General features: G+C 42.3%; 1 protein-coding gene across 7 annotated transcripts in view; it reads right to left on the bottom strand.

The window, feature by feature from the left end:
• Positions 1-232: 232 nt before the first annotated feature.
• Positions 233-27,648, bottom strand: part of dlc (deltaC) — a 63,280-nt gene continuing 35,864 nt past the window's right edge. For 2 of the 7 annotated variants that reach the window (XM_078929790.1, XM_078929791.1), the window contains exons 12-14: positions 5,151-5,847; positions 4,872-4,947; positions 235-1,755 (exon numbers count right to left, since the gene is read on the bottom strand). In XM_078929790.1, the coding sequence (XP_078785916.1) occupies positions 1,750-1,755; positions 4,872-4,947; positions 5,151-5,847 (779 nt within the window). In that variant the 3' untranslated portion in view covers positions 235-1,749. Of the gene's footprint in view, positions 1,756-4,871; positions 4,948-5,134; positions 5,848-27,648 lie in introns of all 7 variants that reach the window. The other 5 variants (XR_013647211.1, XM_023961694.2, XR_013647212.1 and 2 more) reach the window with 5 other exon arrangements.

The following is a 27,648-nucleotide window of genomic DNA, read 5'->3' as shown; positions in this document are numbered from 1 at the left end:
TTTCTGTTTGTTGGCCGTCCTTCTTAGTAGCAGTTTTCAGGTGGAAGAGAGTCGTGACATTTTCAGATTCTATGCCGCGGTCTCAGATTCTCCTAATGTTTCCTGTTGCTTCTGATTTCCTTTAGTCGTTTCTCACATCGCCTGACTATGTTTGCATTTAGCAAATCATTTACATCTTAGAGCTATTCCATCGTCAATCACTAAAAGCATCTTTTAGTTCTTCTGCCAGAGTGGACCCCTTCTTCCAGAACCCTCTGTAGTGTGGACAAACACACACACACACAGTCACACATAGTCACACACAAAATCTAAAAAAACACACATAAATACACAGAGACACCCAAACAAACACATAGACATGTAAACACACAAACCATGATCACACTCACTCAGAAAGACACACACAGTTAGATGCACACATACATACTAACACACAGTCACACACAAAGACACACACTTCTGAAATGGACCTCAGCTGTGCCACAAACTATAGTTGACCTTCACCAGAATTTACCAATAATTTACCGTTTACAAGTTGTTGCCCCAAAAAAAAAAGAATAAAAACAAAATTAGATTTTTTTGCTTTTTTGTTACTCATTTATGAAAAATATATATTTCTTGATTCTGAAATGAGACATTGAACACATCAACGTAGACATATATATACAGTTATCTTCCATAAATACAAAATTATGTACAAAAAGCAAAAAATTAAATAGGAAAACTGTAGTCTGAAAGATATGTACACATTGCATTGCTTCTTAAATTAACAAAGACAGCCAAGATAGTATAAAAGCATCAGAAATGACAGATTTTTGGTATCAAATGGAATAAAAACAACTGCTTTAACTGCTTAAAAGAGGTTCGGGTTATCTTGATGTAGATCAAGATGATGATTTCCCTTCAGATCAATCTGATTCTGCTGCAGGAAGGGAAGCTTTTATTCCATACAGGTCTTAAGTTAGATGTGGTAGAAGATGGCTGAAGTTAGAGGAGGTGTACATCTAAAAAATGGTTAACACTTAGAAGATTATCAGCTTATAAGGTGAAGGATTGTTCTGTCTGAGTTCCAACTGAAAACTTGCTCAGATGGGACTACTTTTTGGAAGAGGAGACGAGGACCAGCTTCAGACTTGGGACAGAACTGTGCTGTAGAGCAGCTCAGCTCTGGTGGGACTTCCTGGTCTCCGTGGACAGAATAAGGTCAGGTCTTGCCTCCAACAGTGGCTTCAAGGCCTAGCTGTCCGGTCAAGAGGCACTTTCAGGTTTAGTGATTGTAAGGCTAACGCGGCCGTTCCAGCGGACAAAGACCCGCCGCACCGGAACAGCTCAAAAACAGTCACTCACAACCCCTCAGGATCAGCAAAGTTTGGGTCGTTTGACCTAAAATCTTGTTTCCTATTTGTGGTCAAATGGCACACAGTATTTAGGCAGGAGAGCTAAGGCACCAGACCTGTTCATTTGTGGACGTCAGGCTCATGTTAGATGTAAAAGAGTTCAAACACTAATGTCTGAACTTACTATTTGCTGTATAGAAAAGGTTGATAGTGCAAACATTGCAGGACATTCGGTTGTTTTTCTCTCTCATTGTCAGAATCAAGGGGAATAGAAAGTCTTTTTTGTTTCCATTGAGCAGCAGCGATAACGCCTAAATAAACACTTATATGAAGAAAGGATCCTCTGGATGTACTGTCTTCACTGAGAAGTTTCAGGCCTTTAGCGTAAAAAGTTCCTCTGCTGGTCTGAAACTCATACCTGGGAAGGAGACAGAAGCAGCAGTTAGTCATCAGCATACATGATATCCTCAGGCTTTCTACCACTAACTCATAGGGCTGGGAAAAAGATTTTATGCTTATGAATCTATGAGATGACATTTAGATTCATAACATGTAGGAATTCATTATAATATACTGTAATTCCTGCTAACTTAAGGCGGGAAAACTCTTTGCTGTCTTTAACCCTTTCAACGCCAGAGCTTTAGTTCCAGTGTTTGCATTCTTTTGAACACCGTAACTCTTCAACTATTTTCGCTATTAACGCATTTCCAACGGATTCTGAGGCGGAGAAGAGCAGCCTTGCGCTGACATGTAACACTTTACAGCAGTTGACGTAAATCAGCCAAGTCTGATTGATCATAAAGTGTTGAATAACAACCGACACGAAAAGACGCTTTTCTTTTAGTCAGAATCAGCTGATTCAGATTGATGGAGAAAACAGTTCAAGATTCAAAGACCGTCCTGTTTCCCTTCAACATCTTCAGTGCTAAAGTGTTGATGGCAGTAGCATGGCTAAAATAAAATCAACAGGTTTTCCGATGGTTCACTCCAAGATGACATGAAAACTGTTTTCTCATACAAGCAAAAAGGATTCATGCAGAAGAAATTTCACCGGTCATTTACAAAAAAGAAAAAAAGAATAGGAATCAATCATAAATCCAATCACATCCATCCATCATCCATCCATCCATCCATCCATCCATCCATCCATCCATCCATCCATCCATCCATCCATCCATCCATCCATCCATCCATCCATTCATTCATTCATTCATTCATTCATTCATCCATCCATCCATCCATCCATCCATCCATTCATCCATCCATCCATCCACCCGTTCATCCATCCATCATCCATCCATCCATCCATCCACCCGTTCATCCATCCATCATCCATCCATCCATCCATCCATCCATCATCCATCCATCTGGTATATCCGCTTCCTCCCGTTCAAGGTGACAGGAGACCAGAGCGTACCCAGCTACTGCCAGATGAGGGCGGGGTTCACCCTGGACAGTTGGCCAGTCCACCGCAGAGCCAGTCACGGCCTTGTGAATCTGAACTGAATGGGTTTTAGAGTTTGGCGGTGATACCCAGCCCTGTGACATCACAGTGAGTTAAGGTGCTACTTTAAAGTGAACTCCATCAGGCTTTTGCTCACAAACCTTTTCTTTTCCTCTGCAGATTCCCTGATTACTGAAATATAACATCAGTAAGATTCATCGATAACAGTTGACCTCAACGTGGCCAAAATGATAAAGGGGGGGGGGTACTTTAGGGGGGGGGTCAACCCAGGGTCAGATGACTTTTATTCCATTTCTGGGTGGCGTCACAATCCAGCTCTTTGATACAAAAATCTAACAACACTTTAGTAAATATAATTCAAATGATAAATAATCTATTCTAGTTGTTAGTAAAGCATTTGTCACAACTGCCCTTATGGCACATTTATCACAGGAACAGCACTTTGTACAGTCTGCAGGATTTGGAGGGATTGAAAAACATTTTTTATAAGACACACCTGCGCCTGACGTACTACCCTCATACATGTTATATGGGCGTTCACTACAACCCGCAGCGCACATGTAGCCAAAATGAACATTTTCTCTCCCGGGTTCAGTGAGCATCTCTGATCTTGAGACTTAGTACAGGTTTGACCCTTTTTCACCGAATGGACGGTCCGTTTCCACCCGTGAGGATAGTTGGGACACAGACTGTAACGGTGAATGTTTCTATTAGTCCATTGGACACTTCATCAGCCAACTGAGGAGCCCCACAAGGTTCCATTGAGGGACCCATATTTTTCTCAACTTTAGTGCCTTTCAGTTCAATCTTAACATTCTTTATTTTGAGTTTATGACATCTTGTTCCAAACTGTTGCCATAAAACAAAGAAACTCAAATCTGACATTCAATGAAAAGCTCAGCTAATGGCACAGAGTTGAGGTGAAAGCAATTATTACACTTTGATCAAAAATGGTCGTATTTATCCTGGGAACTTCAGAGAAAAGGTGATTTGATGTTTTTTGATTATTATAATGTCTTTTTTAAAAGAACAAGTCAGATTGTTCAAATGAAGGTGAACCATTGAACATGCACTGCATGAGACACCAGTAACAGACTGAGCAAGGCACAGTTTAGGAGCATTTTAGGTAGAAATGACCTGTAGAAAAAAACAGGTTAGTTCAGATACACATCCATGTAGAGATGATCTTTTTGACAAATAACCATGACCTGGAAGGAAGCAAGTGGGAGGGGCTGAGTCACCACTGCTTTTGAGAAATCAATGTTTTCTTCTCCTTCCAAAGGCTGAAAACAGAAAATATTTTGGCAGAAGTGTCACGACCTTTACTTGACCTGAGTAGACGGTTGACTGTTGATTATGAGTCTAGTATCTAACGAGAACTGGACGGATGCAAGACGGTTCATTTCCAGCTCCAACAAAATCTAATCAATTCAGTCGCCATTTTTTGGCGATACAGGCGTCGCCATGTTGGAGCCAGACGTCTTCAGTAAGCAGCGACTGGTCTGAGTCAACATTTCTATGCCAAGCACTTGGGTAAAGTTTGATTCCCTCTCAGATGATCTTTTTATCTAACACGGCGACCAAAATCTGTAATGTCAATTGAAGCTGTTTGATGCATCGGGAGCGGTAGAAGACGTTTAGACAGTGATTCCTTTAGAAATGTGTTGCATAGCAAATTATGACCATGAGCATGTTTTTCTAATGCCCTGTCCATTCTGCAGAACACAAGTTCTGAAATAAAAAAAAATAAAAAGTGTTTTTCATAATAAACCCTTGACTATGCTGCCGCCACAGCGATACGCTCCAACCGCCTCACAAATGTGGAGCTTGGCGCCTCCTGGAAGCGTCCAGGCGAGATTTATGATTTGAACTTCCAAAAAGCTCAAACCTGTTAAGCAGACAGTTTTAAGGCAACAATAGAGCCAAACTTCACCACTTCTGTGAGTCTTTTCAGCTGATTGTCAGTAAAAAACAACATTTGCTCTCATTGGGACCAAGTAAAGATCAGACTGCAATGGTTTCATGGCTTTAACACAAACTAGACTGCAGCGTTGATGCGAGAGCCTCACCTCGGTGGCAAACACGCGCTGCTCCATCGGCTCGGGGATGAAGAAGACCCGGTGATATAGGCTGTCCTTTGCAAAACTGAGAAGGGGACAGTCACGGATGAGTCACATTTGATTTGACAGTCGTACTGCGTGCAGCTGTGCGACAGAAACACCAGACAGATCAGATAAAGACGGCAGACAGGCAGCCGCATGTCTTCACGCCACGCCAGCAGGCCGTGGAGATGGGACGGAGCACAGAAACACAGATAGCATCAAACCCTCACATGGTTATAGCCTTACAGGTCGAACTTGCTCGTCTCCAGGTGCTGCTCCTCTTTTGCCAGGTTGCAGCCTGCCAGGTTTCTCTTGAACACAGAAATGTCGCCTCCCTTCTCTGCCAGCGCCGCATCTTTATTGGACACTTTGAGGTGACCCCCAGGAAGGAGGAAGGACTCCTTCTCCTTCAAGCTGCTCCCATTGTTGGGTATCCCTCCACCGATCACTGCATTGCGGTTGTTGACCGCCTCCAGATCGTTCTTCACAGATGTCGAAATGGCGGCGAGCTCCCTGCTGCGGCGCAGCTGCCGCAGGATGTGCACGGCGGCACACACCAGCATGGACAGAGTTATCAAACCCAGTGTGATGGCTGCAACCAGTGCAGGAGAGACGCCTTCCTTTTCAGGGGGGTAGAAGTACTCACAGTGATTACCCATGAAGCCTACAGAACACTTGCAGACTGGGCCGGTGAAGTGGACATAACAAGCGCCGCCATTGTGGCAGGGGAACTGGTCACAGGGGTTTCTGTGTTCGGAGCAGTCATTGCTGGTGAAGCCCAGGGGGCACCTGCAGGTGAAGTTGTTGACGCCGTCCACGCATGTGCCGGCGTTGAAGCAGGGACGGCTGGCGCAGTCATCGATGTTGGTCTCGCAGCGGGAGCCCGTGAAACCGAGCGGACAGCGGCACGTGACCTGGTTCATGAGGTCCAAACACTGAGCACCTGCAGAGAGCAGAGGGAAGGGGTCAGCAGCGGAGGGACACCCTCATCCACAAGACCAAGACAACGGCAAAACAACCACCGGTCCTCCAGATGGAAGGAAGCCCGGATGATGTCCACAGAAGCCCCAACAAGAGGATCCTCAAAAGGGATCCATTGTTGTTCAAAGCAGTCAGGTTAGGTTCTGCTGAAGTCAGCGGGACATCATGACCCCCATCAGACCCAGAGGTTCAACTTCTTAAAATGTATGAAAGTCTTCTTTTTAACTATGCTGACTTTTCTGAAAAGTTTTAGAAAAGGAAAGAAACTAATTTTTAAAAATATTTGCATCAGCTTTAGGAAATTTACCCCACAAGAGAAGGAATTGATAGGAACCAAGGAACATAGGAGAAACAAACAACTTTTACACCAAAGTTCCACGGGACAAGTGGAGGTTGGACCGTCTATCCCAACTGGCAGAGGAAGACGTTGAAGATGAGTTCCTGTTTGGATGTTTGAAACCTGGATTCTGGCAGCTGGAGGATTTCTGATGCATCTGGCAGCTTTGAAGCACCAAACAGCAGATATTGGAGATTTGTGGACGGACACACCGGAGGTTCAGAGTCGGACTGAGACAGTCGGAGGTCAACCAATGGCAGAGCGCTTGAACTCTTTGAACTGGTGCAGAAAATGGAGGAAAACTAGAGAGAAAAGTTTGCTTTTCATTTCATCCATCCATTCATAAAATTGAGTCAAACAAACAGCTTCCAACAGTATGAAGATAATTAATGAAAAACTAAAAATGAAAAGAGCGAAAATGATCCCAAAACTTCAAATGACAACAGGACGTTCAGGAATCAAGAGGCGGATTTTTCCACCTAAATGTTTGAGACGGAAGAGAAAACTTTCTGACTCTTCAAATCTCACAGCAAAGACGACCTCCACAGCGTCTGCAGCTCCATGCAGAGACCTCTGCGGGGGAGGAGGGGCTTAGGGAGGCAACATGAGTCTGTGCTCCTCCAGCCATCCCTTAGAAACATGAAGATGAGGTGATTCAAAGCGTGGTGTGTCATTAAAGTCTCCCGCTGAACAGGCTTGAGATGAAATGGGGAGAAAGTGAAAGCAATCGTCCAAAAAGCGGGGTTTGCAACAAGACTTAGAACTTCCTGAACATCGACTGGTTTGTAATGTAGAAAGATTGAAACGATTGGGTTCAGCTGGAAGAGCTACCCAAGGGGATTCCCTTAAAGTCAAATCATTTTTCTTTTGTTTCTAAGAGTGTAGAAATAAAAGCAAAAGATAATCAAGAGATGTCTTTGAAGTTTATTGTGTGGACAGTTTTGTCACTTTGGTGAGATCCAAAAGAGGGAATCTTCCATTGGACAGAAAGAAGTCAAGGCTAAAAAGCGAGTTTATCTTGGGTTAGGAGTAGTATTGCTCTGATCAGATTTGGTTTCAATAGGTTCAAAGCGAGTATTGGGTTAGGAACAACAATGATGTTAAACAGGCTGAATGTGGAAGGAAGTCCTAGAGTGTAAAACGACTATCAGAAGTTACATTTAAGGATTTTTAAGAAGATTTAGAATCTCATTTAGGACCACATGTACACAGAAAATGAAACAGCCAGAGTTTGCTTCCTCTACACATGAGATCCAATCACCACGAACTTATTATGAGCTAATAAGCTGAGGTGAAACGATTTACAATCACGGATGTATGACACCGTTTTTTCTGTTGTTAGAGACAGGAGGTCACACCACGTTAACGAGAAAATATTTAGGACCCATTCACCAGAATTTAAGACAACTTAATACTTTTTAAGGCCTTATTTTAGTAAAAGTAGGTTTAAGACCTTTTCAGAATTTTTAAGGATCCACGGATCACCTTTGCTTCCAAAGTTTTACCAGGCCTGATTCTTCGTCTGGGAGAATTTATTCAGAGTAGCTGCTGGGAACAAAGATTTCACTGAGTTTAGTTCAAATGTGGTTTGTAAATCAGAAGCTTGGATCTCCATGCAGACTCTAAACAAAGATAAAAAAGAAAAATGAATGAGACGGAAATATTGGAGGAACGAAAACATCCTCATGGTTTTTCCCTCTATGATAAAAAAATCAGATTTCTGTTAAAAAAAACCGTATTGAATTGTGGAATAAAAAACGACAAATGCTGCAGAGCTGCACAAAGTTGCACAATCCATCCATCATCCAACATCCATCCATCCATCCATCCATCCAACATCCATCCATCCATCATCCATCCATCCATCCATCATCCAACATCCATCCATCCATCCATCCATCCATCATCCATCCATCCATTCATCCATTCATCCATCATCCATCCATCCATCCATCCATCCATCCATCATCCATCCATCCATCATCCATCCATCCATCATCCATCCATCCATCCATCCACCCATCCATCCATCCATCCATCCATATCTGCTTAGTCCTCTGCAGGGTCACAGCACCACAGTCCAGTTGGTTTCCCTGCTTTGTGTCAATGGTCGGCTTGCAGAGGTTCTCCAAAGCCCGGATTGGTGGATTCTGGGTCATACGGATCTAATACTAAACATGTCATTTTTCCAAAGCTCTGACGTCAGTTATGTAATCCGACACGTTACAAATGTAAACAATGGAACTGAACTGCAGAAAAAACAGACAAATGTAAGACATGCTTTTAGCTCTAGAAGATGACATCTTCCTCTTTCTTTAAAATTATGGAGGACGTGAATCTGGACAGGGAGACTTCGGATGAACAGAACAATCAAGATCCGGCACGGATTCATCCAGAACCGCTGCTGTGAGCAGACTCAGAGAGTCTGTGTTGCAAACCTACAAATCCTCCACAACATCTGCAGTTTTAAGGTGTACTTCATTGGTTTAATTCACTGAAAACATCTTAGATTAACGCATTCCTGGATTAGGATTTACCAAAGTTTCAACCTTTGCTGGATTGTCAGGTATAGTTTCTGGATGAGGATAAAATTATTTTGTGGTCTTATGATCTCTGGAAAAACACCAACAAAGATCTGAACGAGAAAAAAACTAATGCCACGTCTAACACTGTTTCTTTCAATGCCTCCTTTCTAGAACTCAGTCATATTTACAGTAGGTTTAAATACAATCGATGCTGAAAGCAATATTCAGATTTGTGTAAAAGGTTGAGCTGCACAATCAGCCTTTAGCCATCTGGGGAAGAAGGAATTTATGAAGTTATGAGGGAACACAGCCGCTCCGCTGTACTTCATAAAGACTTTATATTTCTAAAGCTGGTTAGTTATACACATACTTTGAGTCTGTTCATCACTTTTTTTCCACGTGACCAAAAGAAGAGCTTGAAGAGCTATTTTTGCTGTAAATTTCAAAACTTTCAAGAAGGAAATGTAAATGTTAGAAGCAGAAAATCTGAAGAAGTGACCTGCAGAGGTTTCAGAAAAACAGGAAACTTAGAGAAACTGAGGAATCTGCCTCCCAGATGTTTCTGTGAAACCCCAGCTCCATGTTTGGTGGAGTGCAGCAGCTGTGATGCAAACGCATCAACAGATCCAAACATTTTCTGGAGGCGGCAGCTCTGAATGCCTGTTTTTTCTCCCCTTTTTAAGGCTCGTTGAAATGCTGGAATGATTGCCGTTAAGATGAACTGGCGGCGCTCTCTGCACGCCAATGAGACCCTGAGCGAGAGCTGAATGCACGGATGCAACTGCCAGAGACGCCAGGGATGCCACTCTGTCTCCTACAGGTTTGACCAAAACCATAATCCAACAAACGAGTTAACAATGATTCAATAAAGTTCATTGTGTCTATAAATTATACTTAGTTCTTAAATTATTTTACTATCAGACACTGGTTTGTTTTTGTCAAAGGTACCGACATGTTTTGGTGGAATACCTTCCGCCTTCATCAGAGTCGTCATCAGGTGGCGGTGTGTGACGTCTTTGTGACTCCGCCCCATAAAAATAAAAGTATACAGGAAACCGACTCGCACAAACCAATATTAATTATGGACATCGGAACACCCCACCACTCACAAAATATCCGTCGTAAGAACCTTATTTGATCGTGCAGAACTGGTAACGGACGCGGAGGACAAAACAGAAGAGAGGAAACACAAACAAAACGCACCAACCAGGTGTCAGTATCCCAATGGGCCATAAAGAAGGGACAAAAACAGGTGGAGCAGAGGAAAAACAAGGAAACTGACAAGGAAATCAGAACACAAGGAATGGTTACATTACCATACATCAGAGGAACAACAGAACGCATCCAAAGGGCCATAACAAAACATCACATCAGCCCCCCCCCCAGTTAAACCGTATAAAAAACTCAGGCAACTACTGGTTCACCCAAAAAACAAGACTGAGCAAAATAGGAAATGCCTCGTTATTTATGAAATCCCATGTCACACCTGCAATAAAACATACATCAGAGAAACAGGACGCACGTTCATCACAAGAAAAACGGAACATCAAAAAGAATGAAAAAGGAAACAAAGAAAATACTAACAAGAGCCAGACCACAACAGGCAGTACAAGAAAACATGAAATCAGCATAATGGACCACTGCAAACATGAAAACCACATCATGGACTGGGAAAAGGCCAAAGTCCTCTGACTGAAGACAACAGACACCACAGACGGATCATGGAGGCGGTGGAGATACCAAAGCGAGCCCACAACCCAAGAACCGCGATGAGGGGCCATTCCTGCTCTCCCAAACCTGGAGCAACATCCTCCAGCAAAAAATGGACATCAAGGGGCGGAGTCACTAGTCAAAGTCTGACAGGTGAGTCCGCCTGAGTCACAATAATCTGTTTTTAAAGACGTCAGATCACCACCACCTGATGACGACCCTGACGAAGGCGGAGGGTATTCCACCGAAGCATGTCGGTACGTTTAACAAAAACTAACCAGTGTCTGAGAGAAAAATAATTTAAGAACTCAAACGACTTAACACTTCTGCACCTAATCTGGATTAGTTCAGGCAGATTTATGGCAAGGACAGATCAAGGGACAGACATGGTCTGTAGAACAAGAGAGCTGGAATTCTGGCCACTAGAGACTCTTTTCTACTAAACTAGAAGGAGTTGAAGTTTGGAGGCCTGAACAAAACTTTCCATTCCCACCAAATTCTGGCTCCCAAACTGGTTCATAACAGGAACCGGGTCTTTACTGGTTCAGAGGGAAGAAACACTTTGCACTGATTTCATCAGCATATGGGGGGGGGGGTAAGGAGGGGGGTTTGGCAAAAAGTACTGAAGAACAATGTTTAGACGTTAACAACCAACTTGGTCTAATGAAGAGAAGCTGTCATGTGACATTATGGTCCTCCTCTGCATTTCTACATAATTTAAAGAATGTACATCAGACAAAGTCCTGATGAAAAGATGATGAAATCAGGACAATTCTGCATAACATCAGCAGAAACTCTAAGGACACAATCAATTCTGTCATGTTTAAAGTCTCAAATGTTCTCCGTTTCTTCCGTGTGATAGATGATGTGATGTCACAGTCCTGACTCATCTCCTGTCTGTGGAGAACTGCTTCTTTGAAAGATCTGGAATGGAACCAGCTAAAAACAGAACCAGCAACCTTTTAGTCCTGTTTGGGTCAGTTTACTGACTTGGTCCAGTGGTACCAAAGCCTTTATGGAGGCGTGATCGTTTGCTAGTCAACACCTTCTCCATCTCGTCATGTGACGTGTACGCTCTGGTAAATTTGTTGATTCTTTTCCTCAGGTTGTGGTTCTTTGGATTTGTGCTGAACTTTTCCCCTGAACTTGTAGATCATCTCACTTCCACCACTTTCTGTCTTTGGTCTTCAGAATAGCTCCATCCATGCTGTTGCTAAACTGCACAGTTCAGTTTGGACCTAAAGCCCAGGTTTGCTGTAAAAAATACAAAAGTTTTCACACCTTCATGAACATCTAAATCCTATTTTATGAAAGGTTTCTGGAGAATAAGTCAGGGTTTGTTGGAAACGATCTTTTATAGCTCAGTGACCAAGTGGTAGAGTGTCCAGATGGGAGGATTGCGGGTTTAAACCAGCAGGTCTACTTTAGAATTAAAAAAGGGACACAATGGCTCCCTGCTTGGGATCCTCCATGCTTCAGCATCTAGCTTTGGTTCAGATCCCTAAGGGGCGGGGTCAGATGTTCTGAACAAGCTTCCCACTCAGGTGTGGCAGAGCCAACAGGCCTTCTTATGTTTAGCCTTTATCTGTTCCAGGTCTAGATGTTAGTTCCTAAAGTATCGCCAGCATCTTTATGATGGGTCTTAGTTTATGAAGTGAGGATTTGGGCTCCACGGTGGTTGCCTGACAGCAAGAAGGCCCCTGGTTCACGTCCCGGCTGGGGGACCGGATGTTCTCCCCGTTCATGTGTGGGTTTTCTCTGGGGTCTCCGGCTTCCTCCCACTATCCAGAAACATGCTTCATAGGTTCACTGGTGACTCTAAATTGTCCCTACAGTCCCTAGTGTGTGATTGTGGCCCTGCGACAGATGTCCCCTGCCTTCGGCCCACGAGTGGCTGGGATAGGCTCCAGCAGCCCCGTGACCCTGAAAGGGACAAAACGGTTTAAGAAGACAAATGAAAGGATTTGGACGTAAAACAGCTTCGGTCAGATGGACGCTGCTGAAGAATGGATGAAAACATCTGCGGGGATTTGGGAAGATGCCTCACCAAGACTCCGTGGGTCTTTAGATCCAGAATGTTGTTCATGTATGAAACTGTTCTTATTCTACAAACAGAGGAAGTTCTACCAGATAAATGTACTAAATTTGTTCCATTTTTGGTAATTCCATCTCAGTTATCCCAGTCTGACGGCCAGATGAGGTCAACTTTTGAAACCAAGGGATTGGAGGACAAGATGTGTCACAAAGACCATGAAAACCAGAACCTAAACCAACAGGCCATGTTTGGTGGACATTTACATGAGTTACCATCAAAGTCAACGTTTTCTAAATCCAAAAGTGGGGCGATAATCACTTAAAAAGTGAAGCAGCATTAGATATAACATTATGTAATTCAGGCAGGTGTCCTTTCATTTTGATAGACGATCATTGTGGAGCTTTAAAGATCTCACATCGATCAGCTCTACAGTAAGTATGCATTAGGAAAATGAAAAATGCCTTTGAGTTTGTTGGTTTAAGACTAGGATAATAAATGACTCTGCATCCAGATTCACGTCTCTGATTAGAAACTAAAAAGAAGTGCCTGGAAGAAAGGAATGTATGTTTTGGAGAGGAGCCAGCCGACAAGCAAATACACATAATTTGTTGCACATGAACTAAACACAGAACCGCAGCCAGGTTTCGCTCAAAAACATGGTGACGGGTCTCAGCGAGACTCCTTATCTTGTACAGCGGTGCAGTGAAGCTCATGTCTGCAGGTGCAGAGAGAAGTGAACCATTACCGGGCCTCCACCGGGCCCGGCGCTGGTGCCAGAGCCGCATTCCTGCATGAGGCAATGGGCTGAGTGCAGGGCGGCAATGTTACTGCTGAGACAGGTTGGATTTGATAAGACAACCCCCACAAACACCTACATGGAGGCTCCTTCACTACAGGCAGTCGTGGAACAAACATCATGGCAGAAGAAGCAAAGGTGCAGCAGCGCAGTCATGCTGATGATTGCTGTCATGCTCCATCAGCTGCAACACAAATACAAACTACTTTCATTCTCCTTTGTTCTTCCTGCCAAATGTGCAGAACTTCTCTGAAAGATCCTGGCTTCTGTGTGAGGCTTTCACAAGCGTCACGGGCAAATGGCCTTCTGACCCCATCCGACCTGATTCTCAGCATGAGCTTCAGAGCTTCACGCTGGAGCATGTAGAGGCTTTAGACCTCTGCAGTACCAGAGGCTTTCATGGGTTGAGCTGCAAAAAAAACACCTTCTGCACTCAATGTGATTGTGCAACGACTGGGACTCCTACTTTCTACAGATTTTACAGATAAACTAAAACAAAACCACTAAACATTGTCAGTACAAGCCGGTTGGACCCTAACTATCACCCTAACTGGGGGTCTTTCTCATGTGATTGAAGTCTGGCACCTGTGGGGCAAACGTCCAAGACCACAACTGAAAGACAGAACAAGAATCCAACCTGAAAGCTGCGCTGTCAAGAAATCTAAAAACCAGGTCTCACTGCAACCCTTTACAACCCGGCATCTCCAGGTTTGCTGTCCATCTTTAGGACCCGCTGAATCCCTTTAAGGGTCACGGGGTTGCTGGAGCCTATCTTAGCTACTGTTGGGCGAAGGCGGCATTCACCCAGAACAGATAACCAGTCTGTTGCAGGACCAGGCACTCAGAGACGCCAAGGAACCTGTAAAGCATGTGTTTGGACTGTTGGAGGAAACCCAAGCGTGCAAACCACACACGGAAAGGACCCAACCTGGATATGAGCCAGGGCCTTTCGCTGTGAGGCGATAGTGCTGTCCACTACCCCACAGCACAGCCCTCTCCAGGTCTGATTATATATTTTCAGTTTAATCACCACAGTGCAAGCCAACAAGAAAAAAATTGATGTTGTTTTCAATATTTCCAAAAAAACAACGTTTGACCAGGAGATTCGTTGATATGAAAAAAAGTGGTGATTGATTGAGGCTCCACATTTAGTTCCAAACTTTATCTGATAATTCAAATACAATTCTCTAAAAGCTAAATTCTTTTCTAATTTCCCAGAACTGGTTTCTGCAGGAGCAAAGCGCAGAACCACTGCCGGTTGGTTCCATCAAAGCTGGGGGTTGGTGTTAGCTGCTGATGGATGGATGGATGGATGGATGGATGGATGGATGGATGGATGGATGGATGGATGGATGGATGGATGGATGGATGGATGGATGGATGGATGATGGATGGATGGATGGATGGATGATGGATGGATGGATGGATGGATGGATGGATGATGGATGGATGGATGGATGGATGATGGACGGATGGATGGATGGATGGATGGATGGATGATGGACGGATGTATGATGGATGGATACCTGCATGAAGCAACCCTGTTCCAATGAAAATGCTATATATGCATACATTTGGAAATGGCTCTACATTCAAAATGTACACACAAGTTGAAAGTTAAACTTTGACCAATCAGTGACGTATGGATGGCGTCCTTTTAAATTCATTGTTTTAGGAATATAAATTATGAAACAGAAATTCATAATTCCAGTTTGTGTCCAGCTGGAATTCTATGACACAAGTGTTTCTTTCATTCATAAAAGAGCTGTGAAAGAGAAAGCCTGGAGCGAGATCCACCAGGTTTTTGCTCCGCTTCAACATGTAGCAGCAAGCCGCCTCCAGCAGTAGGGCTTCTCCTGGAGAGCTCCGCCCCTTCTCCTTGAGAGCTCCGCCCCTTCTCCTGGAGAGCCCCGCCCCTTCTCCTGGAGAGCTCCGCCCCTTCTCCCGTGGCTCTCCCTGGAGCGGCACACAGCTGCTCACACTTCAGGTTCATTTAGGTTAATTGGCTCTAGTTGCTTTAGTTTAGTCTGTTTGTTCAGGTGTCCCCACCCTTCTTAAGTCACGCTGTTTTTCAAGTTCTGTTTAAAGTGGTGTTTTTGGTCATAAAAAGAATTCTGGATCTTCCCTCAATCTTGCCGTTCTGCCAGAACGCTTCTCCTTTCTCCAGCATGTTAGGTGACATCGTCACAAGGCACACACTCAATTCTGAAGTTTGGAAGCAGCTGCAACCGAACGAACACCAGATCATCTTTGGGGGGAAAGCTGCAGCTCTGGAGGTGTTTGTTCAAATAAACTATATTACAGAGTCAAGTTTTCTGGGAGCAAAAACCCAAGGACCTGCAGAAACTCAAGAAGGGGGCTGCTCAAATTACAGAGTGCAGGCAGCAGGAGGTGAACCCTGCCGGGTCATCAGGAGCTCTGGGGAAAACAGCGCAGGTTTCTTAAAGCCGGAGAAGGATGCAGAGCCTAAATGTTTCTGTCTGTGACTTCAGCAACAAGAACCCACACTGTCACTGCTAACAATGACAAATCTGCATTTCTGTTTCTCCATGACTTCATGAAGCCCCCCAGTATCCGAGCTCCTCCCGCGCTTTCTCCATGCATCGAATCCAGAACCTCTTCAACGGTCCAAACTGGTCTCAGTGTTCCTCTGGTAGTACAGCGTGTCTCCTGTCAGGATCACTTTCTGTGACTAGGCTGATGCAAATACTAGAATGCTAACGCTTTCTTCTTCTATGAACACTTCAGGTTATAAACTTCAGCTGAGCTGCAGTTAAATGCAGTCACGATCCGACCCATATGTGCTTTTGGAAGATAATATGAACTCAAGTTTTAGTTAACCCTTTAACACCGGCGCTGTCCATCACCGTAACTCTGGTTTATGCAGTTAACGGGATTCCAACAGATTCTGAAGAATCAGATTTAGCATTAGAATCCGTTGGAAATACGTTAAACGAGTAAACGGTCAAAGAGGTATGCTAGTTTGAAGAGCATGGACGCTGGAGCTAAAGCTTCATCGACTCAGGGTTCAAATCAGAGCTTCTCACTTTAAATCTGACTCTGAAAGAACTCCAGTTTCGTAAAAACTAGCAGAATTTCTCCGCCACATCCCTCTGTGACTCTCTAGACGCATGTCAAGATGCCGAACTCGATCACAAGTGTGATATAATATAGATTTGTCAAAGATGGAGCTTTGACCACTAAATGGGAACCCCAAAGTGTGCAAAAGTAACAAAAAACAAACATAATTGAAGTTTCTTTGTACAGAAAAGAGCCAGTGAGGAAACAGAAGAAAAGCCTTCGACTCCGAAGATAGAGACATTTGCATTGAATGCTTTAACGACAGAGATGTCACCAGCCACACGGAAGAACGCTCGTTCTTTGACCGTTTATCTGAACAACATGAACAGCTGATTCTGAAGCTCTAAGCAGTTAAAAAAGGGGCTCATTAGTGGACGTTCGTTTCTGATCTGTGAAAACTTGTAAAAGTTCAGAACATTCTTGTAGCAAAGCTACAATTAAAATTTAGCAGAGAAAATATTCCCCTGCATTCAAGAAAATTACAAAAACTGTGGTTCATCCTTTTGCCCTTAATGATGATCTGAGCCTGAATACAGCTGTTTTAGTGATTCAATGAAAAAATTCATTTAGTCACAAATCATCAGCAACTTTGTTTTATTGAATCTTCATCATCTGTAAAATGTATGCAAACATTTTAAAACGAAAAGCGCTCAGATACGTTTTTAACTAGATTTCACGTAGGGCCATTTTATGGTAAAAAATTGATTTTCCACAAACAGGAAACTAAAAAAAGTCGGACTTCAACTTCAGCTTTGAACAGGCCAGTCCATGATAATGTCTCACTTTAAATTGGGCTAAAATTGGTTTAATACCTCTGCCATTAATGGTTGCAGTATGTCTTGCATGTCAGCTCAAGTTAAACTTATAGTAAGTAAAAAGGTAAAAAGAACCAAACTGATGCACAAATACCAACATCTACTAACACAAAATAAATGTTTAAAACCAGTTTAGCGTGTTTTCACTTCAGCTCACATGTAGATAGAAATTCCAACACCCCACAGAACAAGGAAACGGATTTCATAATTTAGATTTCAAAGGCGAACTAACCTGAAAAACATTATAAACCAGGAAGTACATGGAGGAGGTTGTTGCCCCGCCCAGCCTTGTTTTGTACGTCACAAATACGATTTTTGTCAAAGGGAATTTTTTATCAGCTCCTGATTCACAACAATTTGAAAAAAGAGATACTCAAAAATGCAGTTTTAATGTTTTTAAACATCAGAAATTGTCATTTTCATCAGAGTGGGTCTGTCCTAAACATCCACCTTATGGTCTCTGGAAACGCTGCAGCCTCCGTTTTATGCTGCAAAGCTACAAACGTCTGGTTTCACTAAAAAATAACAAGTATGAGAGTGAACAAGAAGCAGTTCCTACTGACTCATCTGCAACAAAGGAAACACAGTCGACTTTTACTTGAAAAGCAAACAGTCAAATAGTTAGCACCAATATTTTTACAACTTCCTGGTGTCTTAGAAAGTCGAAATTCAAGTTTAGACCACTTTTAGTTTCATTTAAAAAGCCAAATCTTGTCTTTAGTTTGTCAAAGTAAAATGACCAAAGTAAAATTATCATAGATTTGTGATAAAGTCCACCAATAAATGTTTCTTTTTATTTAGTTTTAAAATTTGGAGCCAATTTTTAAATTTAAGAAACTAAATAAAATGAGTAATGAGTAAAAAAAGAAAAAGGGACAAAATTTGTGACTGTTTTATAGTTTAAAATCTCAAATTGTCCTGCAATGATGAGAAGCACAATCTTAAATAAATTAGACTTTGTGGTAAAACCCCTTTTTCTCCTGGTTTGCTGAAGATATTGTGTATTAATTCCCGTTTCCATGTTTTGAGTGGATGTGTTCTTACAAATTCTTTGGTTGGAGCGGTTGTGATGTTAGTATTCAGAAGCATAATGTGAACATTTTGGATATTGATGAGTCTTCCTCCCAACATGCCACCCAGCCATGATAAACAACTCAAATTTATCGCAGACAACCATTATGTCTGAACCTCAAACTTATTAATGGGGCTTTAAAAAAGCATCCATTAAATGTGCTGTTGGACATGTTAGAACTGTGGGGGGAACCATTTGGGTTTTGTGTTTATTGTCTCTGAGATTTTTCACCTAATGAGGTTATTTATTATCCGTATCAGCGCCTCTACCTTTAACCACATAGATGATTCAAACTAGATAGATTATCGGGATTGGGGCCATTCACCTCTCCTCCTCTGGATAGAGTTCTTCACTTTCAGTTTCTCTGTACAAACATAAAAAAGTCTGCCAGTCCAAACATAATTCTTTTTGATCTGTTTGGTGAAAGGACTCTAACCAGCTATAAATTTGAATAGTTCTGGTTCAAGATGGTTGTTTTGGTTATTATCGACCAATATGGTCACTCCTAAATAACCTTTGCCAAGTCCTGGATCAAACGTTTCTCAAGCATTAATCACAATTACACTTTAAACTGCATAAGATCTTTCTGCGGGCAAAAAATGGTCAAACCTGTACACGGCGCGCAGGGCCATTGAGGCCATAGACTGCTCAATGAGCCCGTAAAGCAAGTATGGTCACGCTAATTGTCTGCGGCTGCGAGCGACAGGTTGTAGTGAACACTTCTACAAATGTAAGGGTGAAGTGGGTGAGACGCAGGCGTGACTTAAAGGCGTGCAGTATACATTAGCCTTACAAATACATGATGATACATTTACCACATGTACAATGGTATGTTCCATTTCAGCAAGCCTAATTTAAGTTATAAACTTACCAATCAGATGCCTCAATAAAAGTAGGTGGAGCTTGATGGCCCCCACCTCCAACGTTCAGAAAGTCTGACTGACAGATTCCTCTGAGCGTCTTTTCAGTGGTAGAAGCACTGAACTCCAACAAGCTTACTCAAGATTGGTGAGAGTGGTCGCCATAGAAACGTTGACTAAAACCACCTCATACCAATCACTGCTTACTGACATAATCTGGCTCCAACACGGCAGCGTCCGTATCATGAAAAAATCTCTACTAAACTGACTTATTTTGGTTGGAGCTGGAAATAAGCCATTTTCAATGGATGACGTCATCCAGTTCTCAGATGCAGTTTGTGTCTTACTGACAACAACGGGGTATGCGGGTGGCCCAAGCAAAACACCAAAGTCGTAGACTTTTCAGTGAGCAGGTAGAGAGACAATGTTCGTGCACATATTTCTACGTTCATGCTGCGGGCGACAGGTCGTAGTGACCACTACCACACGTAAGGGTAAGCAAGAAGCAAGGGTGAAGTAGGTGAGACGCAGGCCAGTGGTACAAATTTTTGCTTTTTTCACCCCCACCCAAACACACAGCCCAGGGAGTCCGTTACTGCTGTTCAAGTAAAAGGTGTGCGCTCCTCGCTGCAGCCTGACTGTTAGAAATAAGGAAATGAGACAACTACTTATGTATCACATGCACAACCCGTTCGTGAACATAGTCAGTACTCACTACTTGCAAACGACTTGAGCATAGCGTAAGTGCACCTTACAATGGCATCACCCGTACGTCATAAGTTCCTTTCAGCCTAACGAATACTTCACAATACACTATATTATATTAAGTTGTTTATTTCCGTTTACAATGTACAAATAACTCCCAATGTTCTGCAATATTTGCTTATTCAGAGAAAACTCAGAAGCTGTCACATTCAACTCAACAAGCAGTCATGTTTGGAATGATTTTAGCTAAGAGGATTATTCTGAAGGATTGGAAGGCTTCTACTTCCCCTAGTTTCTGTAAATGGCTGAACGACATGTTGAGCTGATTTGGTGGAAATCCGATACAAACTGACTGGTCGGCAGGACAAATTCACAAAGATTTGGGGACATTTTATGGATCATTTTAATCAGGCGATAACCCAGCCACTCATCTGATGACTATTGTTTCCCTTTCTTTTCATTCTCGGGACGAATCCTTCTTTGTTGTTGCTGCATGTGTGTATTTATGCTGTGTTTCTCAATTGTACACTGGCAGTGTTTATGTTGTGTGTGTTTAAAACTTTGTTAAAAAAGCGATAAAAACATTTTTTTTTTAAAAGAAACCTAGGCATAAACATGGTCTTTGACTTACAGTGTAACAGCCACATTATGTCGATAACAGTATCAACATTTTATCATCTTAACCATTGATAGAATCAAATGCACGCTGTCTAAATCAGAGATATTATTCCAGCTTTTGCCTCCAGCAGGTTACCATTGGACATGCAGATAATGTCTGTTTCGCATCTATAAGTCAGACGTGGAATCTAGATCTTTTTGGACGTCCGACCCTGATTGCACCTGAATGTCATGCATTTTACATTTGAATGTCAGAAAATTATATGTTTTGAAAGTTGTAAATGGTGGAACCTGAAGAATTTAGTCATCCACCAATTCTGCAAGTTGAAAGAAAAATCTTTTCTTTTCATTTTTGGTCAAACTTTTTTTCCTTTTTTTTAAAAGATTTCTGTATCTTATGGACCTGTAACTTCATCTTTAGAGGCTCATCTATTCTCCCCTTATTACCTGCATGAATGGCACATTTTTAAACTCAAAAAGACACCTCTCCACTACTTCAAATGATCAAATTCCAAACTCCACTATGGTCAAGGCTAAAGAGCTGTCAAAGGCACCAGAAACAAAATTGTAGACCTGCACCCGGCTAGGAAGACTGAATCTGCAGTAGGTGGGCAGCTTGGTGTGAAGAAATCAGCTGAGGGAGCAATTATATGGAAAAAGGAAGTCATAAAAGACCACAGATAATCCCCCTTGATCTGGGGATCCACTCAAGATGTCACACAGTGGGGTCAAAATGATCACAAAAACGGTGAGCAGGGAACAAAGTCAAAGGCTACCAATAACCCTCTGCCCTAGAGGAGATCTGCATGGAGGAATGGGCCAAAATACCAGCAACAATGTGAAAACCTTGTCAAGAATTCCAGAAAATGTTTGACTGCTGTCGTTGGCAAATAGTAAGGGAGTATTAAAATTAACTTTTGTTATTGAGCAAATACTTAATTTCACCCATAATTTGCAAGTTAATTCTTTTTAAAATTCTTCAATGAGATTCACTGGATTTAAAAAAAGATTTTGTCTGTCATAGTTCAAGTGTAATTATGATTTAAATTACAGGCCTCTCGTGTTTCTATGATGAAAAACAGAATTGGTGGCTGACTAAGTACTTTTTTACCCCACTTTATTTTGTACTTTCCTGTTTTCCCTTTACTGGTTTTTTCAGATCCATCCATTTTCTTCCACTCATCAAGAACCGGGTCATGCAGGTAGCAGTCTATGCAAAGATCCCCAGACTTCTGGGGACTTCCCTCTGTTCAGCCGCTTCCTCCAGTTCTTCTGGGGGATTCTGAGGTGACCCCAGGGAGTAGTCTCCTCTGCGTGTCCTGGGTCTTCCCTGGGGGCCTCCGTCTAGGAGACATTTGGACCAGTTGCTCGAGTCCCCTCAACTGGCTCTTCTGGATGTGGAGGAACAGCGACTCTACTCCGGGCTCTCTAGGTGACCGAGCTTCTCACCCTGTTTCTAACAGAGCGTGCAACCACCCTACAGAGGACGCCCATTTTATCCAGTTGTATTTAGGACCTCGAGTGAGGTAACGAGTGAATGCACGAGTCTGTTGGCAGCTCTCACAGCGATCTTCAAGGGACTTAAAAGTTGACCCCCCCCCCCATAAAAAGGGGGCTGACCATTGGCGCAAAGAAAAACCAAGCAGCAAGTGACAACAATGAGATTTAAAAAATCCTCGATGACATGCAAGCTACGTTGTGTCCTTTCATGGAGTGTGTGAACGGCATTCGAGCTAAGCTAACTCCTCTCATGGAGCTAGTGGAAGAGCTCCAAAAACTCTGAGCTAAAAAAACGAGCAACGAGATAACCGGGGCGACATTCTGGCGAAAAGACAGGAGGATGTGGAACAACAAGCAAGGATGAATAATGTAATTCTCACTGGATTACGATCAAACCTTGGGCAAAGCTAAATGTAGCTGGAGTTAGCATTGCTAATGCTAATAGCATTAGCATCGCTAGCATTTCTTCAGAACCTGGGAGCGGTGGAGAGTCTGTGGAACATCAAGTGGAATCATTTCTCACGTCTAAAGGGATTTCCCTGGATCTCAATACCATAGAGACCTGCCCCCCGCTCCCCAGGAGAAAGGAGACGGATAAACCAGCGATCCTCATCAGGTTTGTGAATCAAAAACACAAGCTAGCTCTGATGAATCAAATGAGGAATCTGAAGGAATCTGCTGCTAATCTTAACGACCATCTGGCTGCAGGATTTACGTCAAACCCAGACTTGGACTGGTCCAAGGTTCTGGTTGGGAACAACATGAAGGGTTTTGAGAAGTGTTTGATCATGGACGTCTGAACCAACATGCAGTAATAAATCAAAGAGCCAAATAATTTCAAGAAACATGGCGCCTGGGATCTGCCCTCCCTCTAAAAGCCAACAGTGACCCTGATTTACAGCAGAGTTCAGACCTGCAGACAACTAGACCTCAACTTTGGACAATCGACAGAAAATGAACACTTTTTTTATTTCAAAGCATTACCTTAAAATTATTAACTTATGATTATAATAATAAAATTGCTTAATCAATTATTGAAGATGGTTTAAGTGAATGATCTCTAATTATATTACTTCACTTGCCCCAAAAATTGATTCATGATTTTTCTAATGAAAAATAATTTGCACATATTCTTAACTTTTGATACTTGATCTGAGCACTGTATGATTATATTCATGATTGTTTTACTGAAATAAATAGTCTGCACATTTTTTTAACTTGTCCAACAGCTGGGCAGACAGATGAGAGCTGAGGGCCTCTTGTGTTGGACATAGTTTACTTTAACAAGAGGGGTTATGAATCTTCAGACAAACCAAAGGTATGTCTGAATAAACCCCTTTTGGAATCGAGGCAAAACTTTATTTATTTTAATTATATTTGAAAATCTTTGGTGTTGGACCGGACGGAAAAGGAAAAGGAGGAAAGGAAGAGAGAGGGATATTAGGGGGGGGTAGGAGGGTGATCATACACACTCACATGTTATAAACACACGTGTTGGCTCCAAAAATGTCCACATGTCAACATGTACACAATACAAATATTGTTCCCACACACATACTTATGCCTTTATACCAACTAGTGTGAAATATTTCATTCAATCACGCAAACTATTAGTGCAACGGTGAGCTAACACCTGTGCTCAGGTGAGTGTTTTTTATTCTTCTAAAATGGATGATGGAATATAAAAAGAAGGAGGGGGAGTGCACACATTTTTGATACTTTAACAGTATATGCTATGACGATTTTTGAAAAAGTGTTATGTCTATTTTTTCATGATATAGTGTTATTTTAAATCATAGTCATGATTTTTCTAATGAAAATAATCTGCAAACATTTTAGAAAACTGATCTGCATGTGCTATGTTGGTTTCCAAAATAGAGTTTGTCTATTTTACATACCGGTAATTATTAAGTACTTCATATTTGCCATGTGATTTATTGATACTTAAGGATTCTTCATGACCTGAAAGTGTATTGGTAAGGCATAGATGTCTGATAAAGGTTATGAACCAGATAATGATAAATCATGTAATGAAAATGGTTACGGTAGAGCAGGGTGGGATTATTGAAGTTCGCTTCCTTCCACTCCCTTTTAAGCAATATTTAATTTAATGTCTAACTATCTAAAGTTTGATACGAACTCAGTATGAATGTTTAACTGCTGATGGTATTGTTTTGTCAACCCAATGCGCAATGCATGTTGGAGGTTTCTAGAAATTCTGTCCGTAAAAGTTAGGAACAGAATCCCTTGTCCAAATCCATAAATATATATAGACCAGATGGGCAAACTCCATCCAGCCTCTCATGTGGAATGCAGACGTGGTCCACTGTTCCACAACCAAGACAGAAACAGGACTGGTGTCCCTGAATCTGAGGTTCAACTATCGGCCAAACTATCCTTCTTAATAGTCCGAAGACTTCCTCCAGGAGGCTGAAAAGTGAGAACCCCTGGTAGTTGGAAGACAGCCTTCCTAACCCCTTATTGAAGAGGGGACCCCCCACCAAATTAAACAATACAGTGATATTTTACCCTGACTGCCACACAAGGACGGAGAGATGTGTCATAACAGTTCCACTGCAACCACAGACTTCAGATACTCAGAACGGACTTCATTTACATTCAGTGCTTTGCCCCTGAGGAGCTCTTCCACCACCTTTCTGACTTCAGCTTTGGTGATGGACAGCCCCACCTCAAAGTCCTCAGCCTTTGCCCCCTCAAGAGGAGGCTTGTCAGCAGGATTGAGGAAATCCTCAAAGTATTTCTACCAAACAAGTTCCCCAGTAAAAGCCAATAGCTCTCTGCCTGAACAGCACAGGCAGAAAATTTCTACCCCAGATGGTGCCTGGTGGTTTCCCACAATCCTTTTGATGCCGACTGACTGTCCATCTTCATGACCTAACTGAACTACTCCCAGGACAGAGTTTTGTCTCCGCAACAGCCGAGGCCACAGCTTGCTTAGATTGCTGATGCCTGTCAGATGCCTAGGGAGACCCAAAAGCCACGCAAGCTTAATAGGACACCTTCTTTAGCTTTTCTGCATTCATTGCATTTGATGTCCACCACTGGGTTCGGGTATTGCCACTGCAACAGGCGCTAGAAACCTTGTGACCACAGCTCTGAACAGAAGCAGATAAAATATACTGTAAGTGGAGAGCATGGTCAAATCCAATGTCTCCAGCCTCTTGTGGTATGTGTTTGAAGTCCTCCCGGATCCCCTCTATGATAAGAAATAACCAGGATCTGGAGTGTTTGCCAACTAGAAGCTACAAAGGGAGGTTTGTTGGAAAACATGTAGGACCAGGCCCTTCAGGCCTGGAGTTTGACCCTTGTGGTGTAGGGGATCCTGCCGCGTTGGCAGCAATCACCTGTTTTCCAACATCTCACAGAGCAGCGTCAGCGGCCTGAGTCATAACTGCCCCTACGGGTTTCACCCACAGGCTGTCTGTGGGACAAACAGGGCCAAACCCGTAGGGGGCACGCAGGAAAAATCGAGGGAACTTCAAGACACACCTGCGCTCCCCTTAAGATGCAGCCGCTCCTCTCTATGACCCCCCCACGGAGCCCAAAACCCACTGCAGCCCCAAAGTTCAACCCCCCCATTGGGTGACTAAGGCTTTAACTGAAATCGAAACTTGAGAACTCTGTAATCCTATTCTACAAATATTCTGTTCAGCATATTTGTTTCAAATGAAGTAAATGTAAACTGTATGCATTTTACATAACATGTTTTTAAGGTTTTAAAAACATTTTTTACAGGTTAGCACCAACACCTGTTTTTTCCTTTGTAGCCAGAATTGATTCCAGCTATACTTCTGGGCAACATCTATAACCTTCAGCGTTTATTTGATACTGTCCTACATGGTGACAGTAGCAGTGTGACCTTTTGATTGACAGGTGATTTTTAAAATTGTTTAATCTTTGTTAGCCCCAGTGTTTTCCACAGCTGGGAGATTTGTTTGTCACACCAGAATGTCCAGTTTATGAGGACATCATATAAAGCTAAGAGCGAGATAACTGCAGAGCTGAAAAAAAAAAGCCTAAAACTGAACCAAAGGTCACAAAACTTCTGGTCATAGTTTACATGTCCAGGAGGGTGAGCAGCCAGAGATCTGATCGAACTGAAATATGCAACAGTCTTGAGTTAAATGTTTGATTGTTTCAATAGTGAATACACACCAAAGATGGGTACAATAGACAAAAATCAAATACAAATAACTTTATACAAATGAATCAAAGTAAGAGTGAACGGAAAAGGGAAATGCATTGTGCAGATATCCAATTTTTTTAAACTTTTTTGTTTCTTCGTTAAACTCAAAATCTCCCCTCTGTTAGAAAAAATGATGAAATTCTAGGCTTGAAAAAATGTTTTCAACCCCTTCATGCATCTCTGCCGCTTTCCAAGAAGGTATCAGAGATTTTACAACTTCCACACCCCAAACACATTCAATTCTGAGGCAGGGTCACCGATTTGTTCAGTGTTGTTGTTCAGTCAAAGCTGAATTACAGTTGTCTGCTAAAACCAAAATCTCTGTGATATTTTAATACCACAATGAATTTAACTGGTAAAAATGTTACCAAAGATGAAATTACTAGAGGAATACAGCTTTTCATTGAATGAGGTTGTTTTTCCAATGACAAATAAAAAAGTAGGGTGCAGTAAAACTACTCTATGGACAACTGTCGTTGTTGTTTTTCAGTCAAGTGTAACTGACAAGAACTTAACTCCTACTACTCACCTCAGACCAACAGAGTGCTGCCCGTTGGGGTATTTAACTCATACCGATACAGAAACCAAGTTTTACTCCATAAAAAGAAGTCCGGTTACTTAAAAAGGTTGGACGGATTCTGATTAACCAAGCTCAAACTAATGGTTAACCCTCAACATCAGTCGTCTCCACTCTTTCTGAGGCCACGGTACGATTTGTATGAGGCTAAAGTGGACGTCAGATTATTGATTTTTTGCTTCCAGTTTCTCTTCACCTTCTCAGTAAAAAATCTGAAGCTGCTTTAAACTTTATTGTGCTGTTAAAACATGATCTAGATTTTCCCTTAACCCATAACTGTCAAAGTGAAAGCTGGAAAACCAGACGCCAACTTCAGCCTCGTCCGACTTTTAAAGTGCAACGGATAAATGAAGAATGAAAAAAACTCACTACAACTAGTCTTAATATCGTAATAACTGTGAATCCACTGTTTAAGCAACTTTGCTAGCAGCATCACAGACAGCTGGTTAGTGAATATTGTACATTCTTATTATTATTATGGTGGGAACACCTGTTACAATAAATCTATTTCTGGAGTGAAGACTCCTATTTTTTTTCTGTTAAATGCAGCCCTGTTCTAGGACTCTGATTGACAGAACTCCTAATCCAAAACTTAGCAGTAAGGAGGGCAGAAAACCCGAACCACCATGTGCCACAGGAGCCACTTAGCTCTTTACCGTCGTAATGAGGATTAACATCATGAAATGTTTCCTCAAAAAGTCAAGGAAGTGCAGGAAGCAGTAACAGAAACATGTTGGTACATAGACCACTGAATCCTGAATACAGCAGAATATGAAGCTAAAATGAACAGCCTACTCAGTGACCAGGGGCGGAGCTTTTTGCCCCCCCCCCCCCCCCCCATTGCCCCTAATTTTTTTATTTTATTTTAGCATCTTCATTGACAAAGATTAAGAAACCATCAATAAAAGATGCTTCAATTATTGCA

The sequence above is a fragment of the Oryzias latipes genome, chromosome 13 (assembly GCF_053564925.1).
Source record: "Oryzias latipes strain Hd-rR chromosome 13, Olatipes_Hd-rR_3.1".
Taxonomy (NCBI): Eukaryota; Metazoa; Chordata; class Actinopteri; order Beloniformes; family Adrianichthyidae; genus Oryzias; species Oryzias latipes.
This window is presented reverse-complemented; position numbering and strand designations above follow the sequence as displayed.